General features: G+C 52.9%; 4 protein-coding genes across 4 annotated transcripts; 2 read left to right on the top strand and 2 right to left on the bottom strand.

Annotated features, from left to right (window-relative positions):
- Nucleotides 1-2,082: 2,082 nt before the first annotated feature.
- F5Z01DRAFT_677134 (uncharacterized protein) lies at nt 2,083-3,046 on the top strand (the record flags this gene model as incomplete). The annotated part of the gene is made up of 2 exons (XM_046265329.1): nt 2,083-2,982; nt 3,032-3,046. 2 exons carry the CDS (start codon nt 2,083-2,085, stop codon nt 3,044-3,046), a joined length of 915 nt encoding a protein of 304 aa, XP_046115061.1.
- Nucleotides 3,047-3,854: 808 nt separating this feature from the next.
- On the top strand, nt 3,855-6,383 carry F5Z01DRAFT_664072 (uncharacterized protein). The gene is made up of 2 exons (XM_046264075.1): nt 3,855-4,079; nt 4,126-6,383. Exons 1-2 carry the CDS (start codon nt 4,027-4,029, stop codon nt 6,131-6,133), a joined length of 2,061 nt encoding a protein of 686 aa, XP_046115060.1. The 5' UTR covers nt 3,855-4,026; the 3' UTR covers nt 6,134-6,383.
- Nucleotides 6,384-11,097, bottom strand: F5Z01DRAFT_664071 (uncharacterized protein). The gene has a single exon (XM_046264074.1). The coding sequence runs from the start codon at nt 10,642-10,644 to the stop codon at nt 6,727-6,729; it is 3,918 nt and encodes a 1,305-aa protein (XP_046115059.1). The 5' UTR covers nt 10,645-11,097; the 3' UTR covers nt 6,384-6,726.
- Nucleotides 11,098-12,588: 1,491 nt separating this feature from the next.
- On the bottom strand, nt 12,589-14,183 carry F5Z01DRAFT_728978 (DNA replication/checkpoint protein; the record flags this gene model as incomplete). The annotated part of the gene is made up of 3 exons (XM_046266683.1): nt 13,891-14,183; nt 12,790-13,841; nt 12,589-12,750 (listed from the first exon to the last, which is right to left on the bottom strand). Exons 1-3 carry the CDS (start codon nt 14,027-14,029, stop codon nt 12,589-12,591), a joined length of 1,353 nt encoding a protein of 450 aa, XP_046115058.1. The 5' UTR covers nt 14,030-14,183.
- Nucleotides 14,184-14,191: the final 8 nt, after the last annotated feature.

Raw genomic sequence — 14,191 nt, 5'->3', positions numbered from 1 at the left:
TTGTTGCAATTGCTCTCAACCTCAGCGCCCGAACCCGATGATCACGTTTTGACCAACAATCATGTACGGGTTTACAGTATTGGTCTGGACTCGTAATGACCTGGGCTTGCTCTGGCGATCAGAAGTTGAGATGTCACAATATTAATGCCGCTGAGCCAGTTGGGGCGGAGTCAAACACCACGATAAAGCTCGAGGACTAGCATCAAGTACGTGAATCTCATGCGAATGCTTGAAAGCAATAAAAATAGTACGCATGCTTCGCTGCAGGCGCGTAACATGCTGGTACAGTGCTCACGGACACCGGGCGAATAATACCACAACAAAAGTAATTAATATTCACTTCATGTCAGGTAGGTGCTTGAAAGATGTCAGCGTCTTGAAGTCAAGAAATATCATTACAGTAGAATACGTCTTGGGCCTGTCCCGTCTGGAGGGTTACGCCAGTCTCACATTTGTGACCATGGCCCGCTTGGCAGGTTTCAAGGCAGAATGGGGAGTGCAGCGATGAATGCGAATCGATCACGACCGCTGGCAAGTTTAATGCAAGGGCTCGTGTTATGTTGCGCTGTGTACCTTGGACCCCGAGTTTATGAACATTAATAGTATTTTAGTCCGTCCGAGTCTCCGGTCGGTTCACACGCCGTAAGGATGGTACACGCGCGTTCACAGCTGCGGCTCAACATTGTCGCCTTTTGCGATTGCTCTCTTTTGCGACATTAGATAACAATGTCAACCGAGCGCCATGTCCTAGAAGTCAATATTTGTTGATGGCTCACTCGCTCGAGCCTCATGGACACAATTACCACGTTGTGGAATGTGCCCAACGCTCACCAGGGATGCATAACCCGAGGCCCGTAACGTTATGAACTTGTGAAGACGCACAGCGTTTAATTGCAGTGGGTCGGACGAAACGCAATGGACTCAGCTGGTAGACGTGACTTTTGCCACCTCATCTTACGCGCACGGATTGCTAACGTTGACCGGTAAAGGCCTGCCATGGCTTAACGCGGAGCGACGTGTCTCACGCGTATTGAGTACCAAATGCACAGCAAATCAGCAATCGTGCCCCTGGCAGAACTGTCTGTTCCTGCAGGTCTAGACTGCATCAGTTGATGCAGACCAAACCAATCAGTACGCTTCATTCCAGTCTTTGCAGTAGCATTGGCTGGCGTGGCTTGCGGTGGAGCGGGTAGAGACAGGGGCTCGGAAAGCTTGTGGCAGGGGAGGCTTTTCTGGCTGCGAGGGATGGAGCCTCAGGGGCCGCCAATGGCCCAGTGATGAAATCAGGATTCAAGGAGCGTTCAACTTCCGGCGGCGGTCACAGCGCACTTTAGGCGGGTGCGACAATCACTAACAGCCACTGTAACACGTCTCCGGCGATGCACCCAGGTGCTTTGGAAGGAAGAAGGCCTCCTTTCCTCCCACACCCACCCGTGCGGCCTTTCCTTCCCTCACTCCCTCTCGCACTCACGCTCACGCTCGCACTCCTCACTCCTGTCTCTCTCCTACTTGCCCTGGTCATCTTCGCTTCAGTTTCTCCCCTTTCAACAAAACAGACAGCCACTCCCTCGACCACGCAACACCGCTCGTTCCAGTCCCTCTTTTCCCTCTCCACAACTTGAAACTCAACTTGCAACCACCTAGGTGACCACAACGACCTGTTCGACTCGAAGTAGAAGCCAGTCGACTGCAGATTTACAATCGTTCGACAACACCGCAAAATCAACCAGGCCGAGCATTTCTGCTGGTCGAACCGCAGAATCATCGAGGCTCACGAGCCAACTCAATCACAGTACGCAGGCACGTTCAGGTTTGCAACAACGCGCAGACCGGGCTTCTCTGCCCATTGTTCCAATCCTCGTGCCCTCGAGACACGATACGACGCGGCCGACTCTCGCTCTTTGTTCCGAGGACAGCATCAGTCTTTGTGGTAGCTCTCAGCACTCCCAAGTGGAGTCGACAGGTTGTGGTTTTTCTCGGCTGGCCTAGGACTCCTCATCTGTGGCCTCTTGGACGAAAAAACGTTTTTTTCAACATATTCGATTCTTCACATTCGCTACACGCAACATCAAAACACACAAAATGAGGTCATTAGCAATCCTTGCGGGCTCCCTGGTGGCTGCCTCGCAACTGTTTGGCTCCGGATCTGCCCTCACGCCAGACCGCGTTCATCTCGCTGCCCATAAAGTTGTTCGTGAGGACAAGACTCCTACTCAGACACCTGTTGAGGACCCCAAAACCGATGTCATCACCTCCCAAGGGTGCTTCTCGTCGACGGGCAATATGACCTTACAGAAGATGGACCCGACCTCGGTTTCGACCGGTAGCTGCCGGCTGGCGTGCGAAGATGATTTTCTAGCGTTCGGCGTGACGGGTCAGGAATGCTATTGCGGCAACGAGTATCCAGAGGAAGATGCCCTTTCAGCTGACAAGAATTGCAACCATCCTTGCCCAGCTTACCCCCTCGAGGTCTGTGGCGGTATTAAGAAGCCTGGATATATATCGGTTTTCAACCTTGGCAAGCAGCTGATCCTGGACAACTACACACCCGAGGACAAGAACAAGGACAAGAGCGATGACAAGTCCAAGTCCACTTCCTCAACTACTGCTGCCGCCGCCTCCACGGCTACCTCAGGCCCCAAGGAGAGCGCATCTCAAACCGAGGCACCCCAAAAGGAAAATAAGGACGACGGCGGCCCTAGCGTTGCTGGCATTGTGGCCGGCTCCGTCGTTGGAGTCCTTGCTATTGCTGGTGGAGCTTTGGGCGTGTGGTTCTTCATGCGGCGCAGACGCAACACTGAGATTGAAGAAGAGCATCGTCGTAATGCAGCCGTCAATGCCTTCATCAGTGGCTCCAAGCCCCCTGGTAGCAGCGGAAGCATTTCCATGACTGATTCACGCCTGGAGCCTGGCTTGGCTCACCGTCGACTCAGTGATGGCAGCATTGCCGACAACGAAGACTATTCCCGCAAAATCCTCAGGGTGAGTATCCCGCCGCGGCCAATACCACTCATTGCTGACTTGCACTTAGGTTACCAACGCGTGAACGTTGTGAAGAGGGTTGTTTCCTACTCTTCCGACATACCGTACTACCACCTCACACATTTGGCATTCTTGGCGTTTTCGGGATGACAGCTCATGTCTACGGTCGTCCTTTGATGAACCTGTGGCGTTGGGCCTTTTACATTGGCGTACGGATAGAATATCTGACAGACGGATACGACTGGATTTGACCGTTTCAACGCAACCACATGTCGACCGCCTACACGCCGTCCGCTCCTTACCACACAATCAACCTTTTGAGAAACACGTGCTTTCATTTTCTGCCACGGGAGAGCTAGACCAGGCGATGCAACTGGCCTCCCGCGGGGCTCCTCTCCTGTGTCAGCGATCTCTTGTACGAAATACCCTCGACCGACTATCTAGAGGGGAAAGATTAGCATATTGACGCTCGGCGCGTTTTGGGATAAGAAGAAAGGGATGAACGTCGGGCAAGCAGAGGGGAAAGCTGGCGACGTCTGCGCAGAGCTCTTTAAATTTAGTCTCTTTAACTTGTGTTCTCTTCTACGGCCACGGAATGGAGGAGCTTGGCATGTACGTAGGAGCGTGAAAGCAGCTTTGTGACAGTCACAACGGCGATGTGAGAGATAATCCCAGCAACAGATACCTTACCCTGGGTGAAACATAAATCAGCAATCCCCTGTGATGTTTCTTTCAAAATCCGTCGTATTGACTCTCCGCACGGGTGCTTCCGAGGTTGGTGATGTAGTGGCTATGCGAGTGGTATCGCACCACGTGACGTGCTATTCCACTACGTACCGTGCGCGTAGCTTGTCGCGTCTCTTCAAGGCTGCAAACTTCTTGGCGCAAGCAAACGAAAGTCGAGCAACAGTTGGAAACGTCGCTACCGTCGGCCAGCATTCAATACCCCACGCCACCTTAGCCCAGCTTCGCTTCGAGACGTGTCGCGGACACGGAAGAGTATTAAACTGCAGACTGTTACAGCGACAGTGGATCGCCGGCGCGATGTCGACGACAGCTTCACGTGTGCGTCGCACAACGACGAATACCCAAATCACGTACGGCACTACCTCAGAAACTTCGAATGTTGGCTGACAGTCGCAGGCATAGTTTCGCCCGTCGCATCAATGACATCCAGACATACCCGTACCGATCGCCCCAAGGCGCCACAATCCTCATTCATTGCCACGACAGTGGTGTGACAATCACATGGCGAGGTGGCCGGAGGTTCAAGCAGAAACCAAAGGTTGCGAAGAAGGATAGGACGAACGGGAAAGTCGATGATTCAGTTATGGTGATCGATTCCGATGACGAAGCACCGCCTTCGAAAGGAGCCGCCAAGTTCGAAGACAAACCAGAGTTTGAGGAGGAAGATGTAGACGAGACACCACATTCGGAAACTGTCCAGACGCTTGACCTCACGTTTGGAACAGCTGTGCAAAATGTCGCAGTCATGCCTGTCACACCAGGCTCGGGCCTCGAGGACAGAGTTCCGATCCTTCGCCACAAGCTTGTTTTCACAGCTTCCACAGTCACAAACGATGTGTATCTGGTCACACTTCCTCTTACACCACCATCCCCAGAGTCGAAAGCGAGGCCTGAGCTGAAGAAGGATCTACTGGCGGGCAAGGCGGGCTCAGGCGCTTGGGGGGAGACACTGGTGTTGTTGCGAGGCAACACGCGGCTGAGCGATGGGCTTGCGATTGGACTCTACATGCCGGAAACCGATGATTCCGGCAAGCAGGCGAGGGCGGTGGTGGCAGCACATTCAAGAGAGGCCTCAGGCGTCCTGCGGTTGTGGGAAGTACCTCTCGATCCGAAATCCAAGATGGAACGACAGGTCGAGCCTTTCCAGACTGAATTCCTACCAGCACCACTGACCGGGATCTCTTTCAATCCTACACACCGCTCGCAGCTGCTCACAGTGACGGCGTCACAGGGTGCTCGCGTCTACGATTTTGCGCGGTCCTCACTGCCTACGGACCCAGACGCGACCGGTATTTTTCCCACGCAGGGTTCGTGGCAACTCACTCTGTACCAACCCTTTGTTCGACCCTCAGCACTCCGAAAACCAATCGTTGCCGCTGCATGGATATGCCATGGACATGCTGTCTTCACGATCATGGCAGACGGCATGTGGGGGATTTGGGACATTGACAGTGTTGGCGCCACGTCCTCTGGCTCGCTCCTGTCCAAGGCCAGCCCTGGTATCAGGGGCGCCGCAATCACTGCCTTTAGTGTGTCTGGTTACGTGGATGGAACGAGTCTACTGCGCAGTACCGGAGCACACCATACAGCAAGAGACTCGCAGAGCGGAGACTTTGCGCCTATGACACCACACACCCGAAAGCAAACGACCGCTAACATCCATTCGCCGGCCACAGCCGATCGATTTGCGACAGTTCACGGTGGAATTAAAGTCGCATCATTACCGTCGACCGAGAAAGGTCTGCCTGACGAAAGCCTTGCCCTCTGGATAGGCAGCCAAGAGCATGTCTGCCTCATCTCGGGCGTATCCAAGTTTTGGGAATCTCAAGTCAAGAAGGCGGCGGGTGCAGGCAATGGCTCTGCCCTTTTCAACGGACCACAGCCTGTCAAAATGTCAAAACTGCAAGACCTTTCCACTGGGCTTCTGGGGGAACGCTGCTGTGGCATCGATCTCATCACCTCGGCAGCTACGTCGCAGCCCGAAGTCCTCCTTCGCGGTGAGACTCGCATCGTCTTCGTCCACGAAACCGCCGACGCTGGTAAGAAGTCCCTCACGACGAAACGCCGACTGTTCTCCGCAGGCCACAAGTCCAGTGCCATCATTGTGCACGGTGGCAACACGAACCGAACCCCAAGCGCTTCGTTCAACCTCAGCACCGTCAAGCCTGGCACGCTCCGCCAGCGTCCTACGATTCTCGACAAGAACGACCACAGCAAGACCGCCGACTCGCTCTTCGCCCCACGACAGAACCTTGGGTTCGGGTTTGGGAGTACCCTCGACAAGGCGGCTGATTATGAGGACGGCGACGAGGACATGCTCGACATTGCGGGCATCGACCAGGCCCTGGACGGGATGAACGGACGAACGGGCGGGAAGAAGAGAGTGCTTTTTGAGGAGGACTAACTTGCAGGATCACGTTGTACGATATACCCCTACGACTGAAATGAGCTTTTCCCAGGCTGGCGACGGAAGCAGCCTCTGTCCATACCGGCCATGTGCCCTGTGATGAATTACGTGAACATGTTTTCTTTTTCTCTTCCGCACGGCAAGGTGGAGCGCAAGGCGAGATCCATCCTTGACTGCTCTGTATTCCGAGCGGTATATCAACATTACTGTCAGCTATCTGAGTCGGGGAGGGTTACGGGACGGGAAGCACCTTTCTTTGGGAGGTTTGCTTGACTCATTCTATGGCTGGCCAGACTATATTCTGTTATCCATTGCTGTTTAACCAGCTGGCGATCCCTTTCGGGTTGACTATCTGGCGACGATCGCAATGGGGGATATGCGCGCTGGTTGGCATATGGGATTGCTGATACATTGTGAATGTCCTTATATGAAATGTAGTGCTGTGGGATATCTAGATGCTCGTATGTGGTCAGAAATGCCGATGCTATACATGTTGGCTGCACGGTCCTGATGTCTCCTTTTTTTTTGCTCGACTCTTTTGCACCATGACAGTCCTCTTGATACGCTCCTCGCCGCCGTCTTCGTCAGACCTATTTGGTGTCGCTGTTCTCATCACTGCTGATGACAGTCCGGCCTCGTTGGACAGATGACGATGACCGAGCCACCGCTTGCACCAGTATGCTCTGTGTTCCCGAAGCCGAAACGTGCCTCGAGATTTTGGCAGGACGGTTCGATCCCCCTGTTGACGGTAGTGGACGTTTGCCATTCGCATCGCGGGATGAGCTCGGTGACCTAGACCTGATTAAGCCCGCGCTTGCCTGATGATCAAGTCGACCCATGCTGTTATGTGTTCTCGGCCCTGAAGCTGGTGGTGACATCGCCCGCGGTATCCTTGGTGGTGGTGTGCTGGCCTCCCCTTGTAGGCTCGATTGAGAGGTTAAAGGAGTGTCGGTGTACGCATTGGATGGCCGAGCCAGGGTATCCTCCAGATGGTCGTCGTCAGTGCTCGAGTCAGTGCTCGAGTTAGTGGACTCCCCAATGCTACTCGCAGAGGCGGAGGTGACCGAGTTGGCAGTTTCAAAAGGTGTCTCTTGGATCGCTGCCTGCGGCAGGTCGTTGTCTCCATTGACACCCAATGTCTTCTCATATGCGTCACGAAAGGCCAGGCCCCATGCCACCGCGACCTCCCTCGCCACACTATTACCAACAATTTTATACTGGTTGACCAGCTCGCCAAGGAGGACATCCTCGTCTGGAAAGCCTTGCGCACGTCGGGCTTCCATCAAGCTAAGCATTCTGGGCTCCTGAGAGTGAATGGCCCGGCCCGCCTTTGCGTCCCCAACGTTAAGCTTGGTAACGACGGTCTCGATAAGCTTTGTCGGGTCTTGCCTTCCATAGGCCGACGACACGCGCGCTGTGCGGCTCATACGGCCTTCACCCCTATCTGCTGGAAAATGGCGGTGTCTGTCGGTAACTGTTAAGACCCCAGAGCCAGGCGCGCCCTTTTTTGTGATACCGTACCAAGCTTTGGCGAAATCCATTCCATACGGTAGCGTCGGGATGCTGTTAATCTTATGCTGGAGATTGCTTGTTTGCCCGACTGTCCGATGATCAGGAAATGGAACGCAAATATCAGGCTTCGCATCCCAGATATATGGCAAGTCGGCCGTGGCCTCGGCGGCTGGTATATGAGTGAACGGCGTGGCTTTTAGCATAGAACGCGTAACCATAGGATCACCGGTGGGGAGCTTTCCAACACTCCCAGGCCTCGTACCCGGTGGGTGTAAGTGAGTTTGCTGAGGGGGTGTAGGGAGTGTGTAGCCTGGTGCTGCGAATGCTACGAAGATGCGCGAGCGTCTCTGCGGCGAGCCGAGGGAGCAGGCATCGATGTAACACAACTGAATCTGGTATCCGAGGCCTACTAAGGCACATGCGAGCTGGCTGAAGACATCGTCGGCTTTTTTCTCCTTTTTCTGGACGATACTGGGTACGTTTTCTAACAGACCGTACTTGGGGCGGTAGAGATCGATAAAAGAAGCAAAGGCAGCGATGAGCGACTGGTTTTTCCGTTGCTTTGTAGTAGTCTTGTCATTTGTGAGTCGCGAAAAGCCAGGGCATGGACTTCCAGCCGAGATAAAGTCAACAGACCCGGGCCTAGGTACGGACTTTGAGAATCGCCCCATAGCAGCGAGACGATAAAGATCGTCTATTGAACCAAGGAAAGGATGTATGTTATCTTTTGGGTCCACATTAGCCATATATGTGTGGACGGCTTTGGTGTCAAAGTCATTGATGTACTGCATCTGGATGGCCCCCCCGTCTTCGAGGCCACGGCCAAAGTTACCACCTCCACAGAAGAGATCGAGACCGCGAAGTTTGGGGAAGCTAGTAGCTACGCCTGGGTCGAAGCCTTGGTGGAGCGATAGTGGAAATGGGGCGCATAATGGCCGGATCGAGCCGTCTTGCGATATTTTGTGGGTGATATAGAACAAAGAACCCACTCCTGCTCGGTCGTATGGGCTCGATATCGGGCTCCTGTGGTCGAAGAAGCGGACAGAGCAGCTGCCTGTAATATCCCTATCCCGAACATCGAGAACCTGCTCGGAGTAAAGAAGCTCGTTCTTTGGGGCGCGAGAATTGGGCTGTACATGCGCTCGTCGTAACAGACGACGGACTTTATATTTAATACCAGCCGGTCCATGGAGTGCAATGATCTCGCAGGGTTCCGAGACCTGACTGCTCTTGTCGGTGTGCACGAGGACTGTATTGCCTCTCGTATACGGTAGAGACTCGGTGGTATTCTGAACATGCTCCCAAAATAGATGAGCTCGCTGTAATGAAATCCACTTCCGCTCCTCGTGGATATATGTCTGGCGACAAAAGAACTCAGACCTGGTAGAAGGTGATCCGAAAAAGTCGACGTCGTGGACTCCAAGAACCTCCTCTTGTGTGATTTTCGATGTATGAGCGCAAGAACAATGGTCGGAAATGAATAGCTCGTTACTCCACGGGTACTTCATTATTCCACAGAGCGTATCCACAGGGCGATAATACCACAGCACGTCGAAGGATATACGTCCTGCCCGGTTGTGTACTTTTAATACCCGAGCGAACCAACGATCAACGTCATGGAAGTCAAGGGCTTCTTCTCTTATCCATTTTGAACCAGACTCTGACGTGTCTCTTGGTGTCGAAATGGTGTCGCCAGGCTTGATATTGTGAATCCGATCGTCTGTGGGTTCGAGTCTCTGTGACCGTTTGTCCACGTGCTGTAGCAATGGGAAGCCCCGCGAATGACTGACTTCTTTCCATAAGCACTTCGTGTGACTGCTGAAAGGCAAAGCCTTGAGAAGCTGCCCAAAAGGGAGGTGGTTGAAGAGAGCCATAATGTACGGCGTCACGAATGTGGGATGGATCGCCTGTATGTTAGCGTCCGGGCTTGGTACACGCTGATACTGTTGGAAGGTCCAAACTTCGTTCCAAAGCGTGTGTCTGTAGGTGTCTTCTTCCCCAAGTACTCCGATGGCCTCTTTGCGAATAAATTCTAAATAAGCCACGATTGATGTCCTGTAATCGTTGCTTGGATGCTGGGTTAGCCATGGAAGGGCGTTGTCTCCATGGACGCTGACAACCCACGACACAAATTGCGCCTTGAAGTCGTGAATCGTGACCAGCATTCGGTGTTCTTCCCATCGAGAGTTGATGTAATCCACAAAGTGCTTGGCAAGATCTGTAACCCAGGCGAAGGGCTCGAAGAATCGCTTATACTCCACTGCCGGTGTGTTGAGCCTGTAGTAGAGATCCTTGGATTCGCTCAAAGGGGATGTTATCCAGATTTCGTCGCGGACAGTTGACTCTAAAGTGCCATAGTTCCCTATAGGCAGAGTCGAGATAGCTACCCTCCTCACAAAGTAGCTTTCCTCTCCGAAGCTGAGCCGTCCATCGAAATAACAGGACTGCGTGTTGTGCCTTATGAGCGAGCGCATCTGCACGCCGTAGTGCTTCTCTTCAGTATATATGACAAAGTCATCCAACTGAATCTCGTGGAATTCGTCTGGGCCTAGCACAGGCCTTGCACTCCGCAGAAGGTTTTCGATGGCCGATTGTTCTGATAGTATAGGACATCCAGCTTCGAAGGGCTCGTAGTGATTGCGAGGCACTAGTAATGTCGAGGCGGGCATTTCGACTGTAAGAGTTTTGCTCAAAGGCAAGGGGGCGGCGGAGTTAGCCTTGCGCTGATGGTCGCTCTCATGGTCACTAGGCGTAGCTGGCTCCTCGACCTCGATAGAAGACATAGACTCGGTATCCGACGTGGCCGAATCTTCGAAAGTCGTATTGACTGCATCCTGAAGAAGCTTCTCAAGCAAGTCGCACGCTTGTGTCGGTTGTTGACCATGAGTGGTGTCTAGTGTTCGTATAGACAAAACTGAATCGTTGGAAGCTGGAAAGATCGTGTGGGAGTCATAATACTGGTTGGACGCTCCTGAAGACGGTGTTGGCGGATGCATCGCCGCGCTTCTGACCAGGCGGGTGCAGCAGTAGGAGTTTTGGGGGTCAGAGCTCAAAAGTGGTGAGTTGCGGAGGTCGCTAACTTGCCATAGGCAGGTGATGCAGATGATGATTGCAAATAAATGCTGGGGGAAAAATCATCGTCAGTCAATGGCGAGGAGTGGTTGAGGTTGCGAAGGCGTCTGTTCATCCTCATCTCCGCCTCAGATGTGTTAAGCCCATCCACATGAGCCTATCCACATGAGAACTAGTGAATGGGTGAGTGAATCGAGAGACGGCTCAGATTTGGAAATCATGTATTCGACTCGTGCTTCTCCCAGTTGCGGTCTTTTTTTCTTCTCGGCAGCTGGTGGTTGAGAAAGCTGGAAAAAAGGCAAAAAGTTTGCTAGCTTTATATGTGGCTCGCATAGGCTCGTAGCGAGGTTGGGAAGTTGCTCCTGAAGTCCCGAGTCCTAATAACTCCTGCCACCTGAGAAGTTCACCGCTGCTGCTGAAAAGGGTTTGGCGTGAGAACGAGATGCAGCCTTGTCACGCGTCACGCTGTACTTGTAGATCAGATGCAACAAGCAGCCACGCATGACTTAGTGACCCGGAGTGAGTAAGGTATGCGTATAATAGACATCTTCTTTTCTTGCGTTGTTGGAAATCTCAAGGCTGCTGAAGTTCTGAACCATGTCTCATGGGGCCAGTCTAAGTTCGTGCCTGGATCCGCCTCCACGAGCTGTCCTACCTACCCTGAATATCTCACGTGTAAGCTGGAGGTCTTCGCAATTAGGTAGGTTAAAGGTGGGAAGATAATTCCGTGAGTAGTTGCGAATATATATGAAATTCGGTGTTCAATGGAAGTGTTTTCGATGAGAGGTTTGTTATGTCAAATTCGTGTCATGTTGTTGGCAGCACGGACGGTCCAACGCTCAAACAAGGAGGAATAGTTTTCACAAGCAAACACAATCAATACCCGAGTGGAAGAGACCTTGTATTTCAAAATGAATCTGGCTTGTGTACAAAGAGTGGGAAGCAAATTGAGGTAACAATTATAACCTGCTTGATGCAACCTTTAAGACGACGGCGCTTTGGAGTCGAGTTGGCACATCTCACACGATACACTGCTGCCGCGTGGACATAGCAATGGAAGGAATCTATGGATTTATAACGTGGACTTGAACAGGGAGCCTGCCCGTGCCGGCTCGGTCCGGGCGCTCATGGGATATTGCTCACCAGCAATTGTCGAAGGATCTGACTCAAGGGCTGTTTCATATGATGCCGACGTCAAGATCCAAGATCCCGAGAATCCTACTTGATCTAGGCAGAATACCAATAGTTGCAGCCCCTGGATCGTCATGAACAATTGCCGGGTTCAGTGGAAGGAGCTCAAACTATCCACGGCGACAGCGTCCATGCGTATTGCTCCTCTCCGTGGCCGGCCAAGGGCAGGGAGACTAGAAGACGATGACCGTCTACAGAAGACACAGACTTGCACCGTTCAGGACAGAAGCCACATCCTCTCACCACAGTCTCCAATAGCTATTCAACGCCAAAGATAACAACCCACAATCCTCAACATGCAGTTCACGCTTCTCATTCTCCTTTCCCTTGCCGCTCTAGGCATGGCCCAGCCTGCCGACGTGTGAGTTCACCTACTCGAAACACCAGCTGGGCTCATCACTGACAAGTTGTAGCTAGGCTCGCCAGTGTGCTCGTTTCTGGCCTGGACCCATCAGCAACTGCCAGGCGAACTGTGACGCTAGTTGCTTGTCTGCCAACAATGGATCGGAGGATGGCTTCTCTTGCGTCTGCTAGGCTCATCATTAGGATTGTGAAGTGGTGAAGTCGGATCTTACACTCCTCGAGCAAGGGCCTCATACAATACAAGTCCATGCTCCCTGGGCAGATTGTTACGCAACGCTTCGACTCCGTGAATGTGTGATGCTGTGTTCAATTGCCTATCTTCTCCTCCGAAACCGGCTATTCTGCCCTGGTCCACCCTTGGCGCCGCTGTTCTTCAACTTCAGTCTCTGAAAGTTGGCATGTGCCAGCTCATTGACCTTTCTAGCGGCTTTCTTCACGGTGCCCTCTTTCTTCTCCACCTTCTTCTTCTTCGCCTTCTTTCTCTTCTCGGATTCGGATTCCGACGCGGAGCTGACAATGTCCCCAAAGTCCTCGTCGCCTTCGTTGAGTTGGGTCTTTGGAACGACTTCCTCATCGTCCTCGTCGATACCCACGGTCGTGACTGGTGCCGTGGGTCGCTTGTTCCATGTCGGCTTGATGTTGACCTTTCTGGTCGTTCTCTTCTGCCCCTTCTTCTTGAATAACCTCATGGGCTGCCCTTGCCGATCTTTGCCCTCGTGTCCATCGCTTTCGGAGACATCCACGTCATCAAAACCGCCAAGTGGGAGATTGTGCGCTTGGCTGTCCCCAACAAGTATGTCATCCGGTGCTGGCTTAGGTTTCGCGACTGGTCTTGGCTGGCCCGAGTCCTCTGCCTCCATATCCCGCAACGCCTCCAAGTCCTCGTCGGCCTTGTCCTCTTCCACTTTTCGTAGACTTGCCACTATCTCACTGAGGCCTCTGCCAAACTGTTTTCGCGGCAGCCTCAATGGCGCTACTCTGTCGATCTCACCATTCTCGTCCACGGTAGAAAGGGTGTGTCGTCGAAGGAATTGAGGCGTGTCGAAATGGAGTTTCGAGGGAGTCGCTGCGGTATTCTGAAGGTCGCCGCCCGGTTTCACTGGTGAAACGAACGTATTGAGATACTTTCGTTTGCTGTCTGACATCGGTGTCCTTCCCATCCGTGGTGTGACAGCGAGATCCAAACTCGAGGTCGTCTTGCTAGGCGTGGCGTATATCTTGCTTTTGCTGGTTGTGCTGTGCACCTTGTCCTTGGAAGGCGTTTGTGCATCATCGCCGAGCAAGTCGAAAAGCCCAAGCACCTTGCCATCTCGTTGCGGTGTAGGGCCTAATGATGTAACAGCCGTTGGACTGAACAGCTTTCTTGATATGGTCGGTGTCTGCTCCAGTTGCACATCCAAAACACGCGATTTTGACGGAGTTTCAGTGTGTCGCGTTCGCTTGGATGGAGTGCCCACTGGTACGCTGTTGCTTGTTGACTTTCGTTTTCGGCCTTGATCTTTGGCTGGCGGTGATATCTTGCCATCGAGTATGTTGCGGTATCGTTGATATTGGCGGTATTTGTCGGCTGGATGTGTTAGAGAACCGTGCAAATCATGGTGACGCAGGCAGCATACCGATCTCGGGGTTGCTCTTGATGTCCTCACGACCTGGCTTCTTCCCGTGCTTCTCCAACCATTGGGTCTCCCACGTCTTCAAATCCAGCCGCACATTCTTGGCCTTAACATCGTACTCGGTTCGGCTTTCCTCGTCCATGATGGCAGTGTCTCATCAATGGAGCGTTTCTCCACGTTGAAATAGGATAGTGAGGAGTCGCCAATGATAAGCGAAGTGCGATACTGGAAGATAATATGGGTTTCGAGATTTGATGCGGGACGGCGCGCTGCGACGCGTCGGATTTGACAGACGGACGCGCCT

Source organism: Emericellopsis atlantica (genome assembly GCF_019669845.1).
Source record: "Emericellopsis atlantica unplaced genomic scaffold F5Z01scaffold_29, whole genome shotgun sequence".
In the NCBI taxonomy this organism is placed as follows: domain Eukaryota; kingdom Fungi; phylum Ascomycota; class Sordariomycetes; order Hypocreales; family Bionectriaceae; genus Emericellopsis; species Emericellopsis atlantica.
The sequence above is the reverse complement of the archived record's forward strand: the minus strand, read 5'-3'. Positions and strand labels throughout refer to the sequence as shown.

Bases quoted from the DNA above. Each gene is read 5' to 3' on its own strand.
- F5Z01DRAFT_664072 (XM_046264075.1), top strand. From the start codon at position 4,027: ATGTCGACGACAGCTTCACGTGTGCGTCGCACAACGACGAATACCCAA. The intron at 4,080-4,125 runs GTACGGCACTAC...TGACAGTCGCAG, and splicing joins ACGACGAATACCCAAATCAC to GCATAGTTTCGCCCGTCGCA.
- F5Z01DRAFT_664071 (XM_046264074.1), bottom strand. From the start codon at position 10,644: ATGCATCCGCCAACACCGTCTTCAGGAGCGTCCAACCAGTATTATGAC.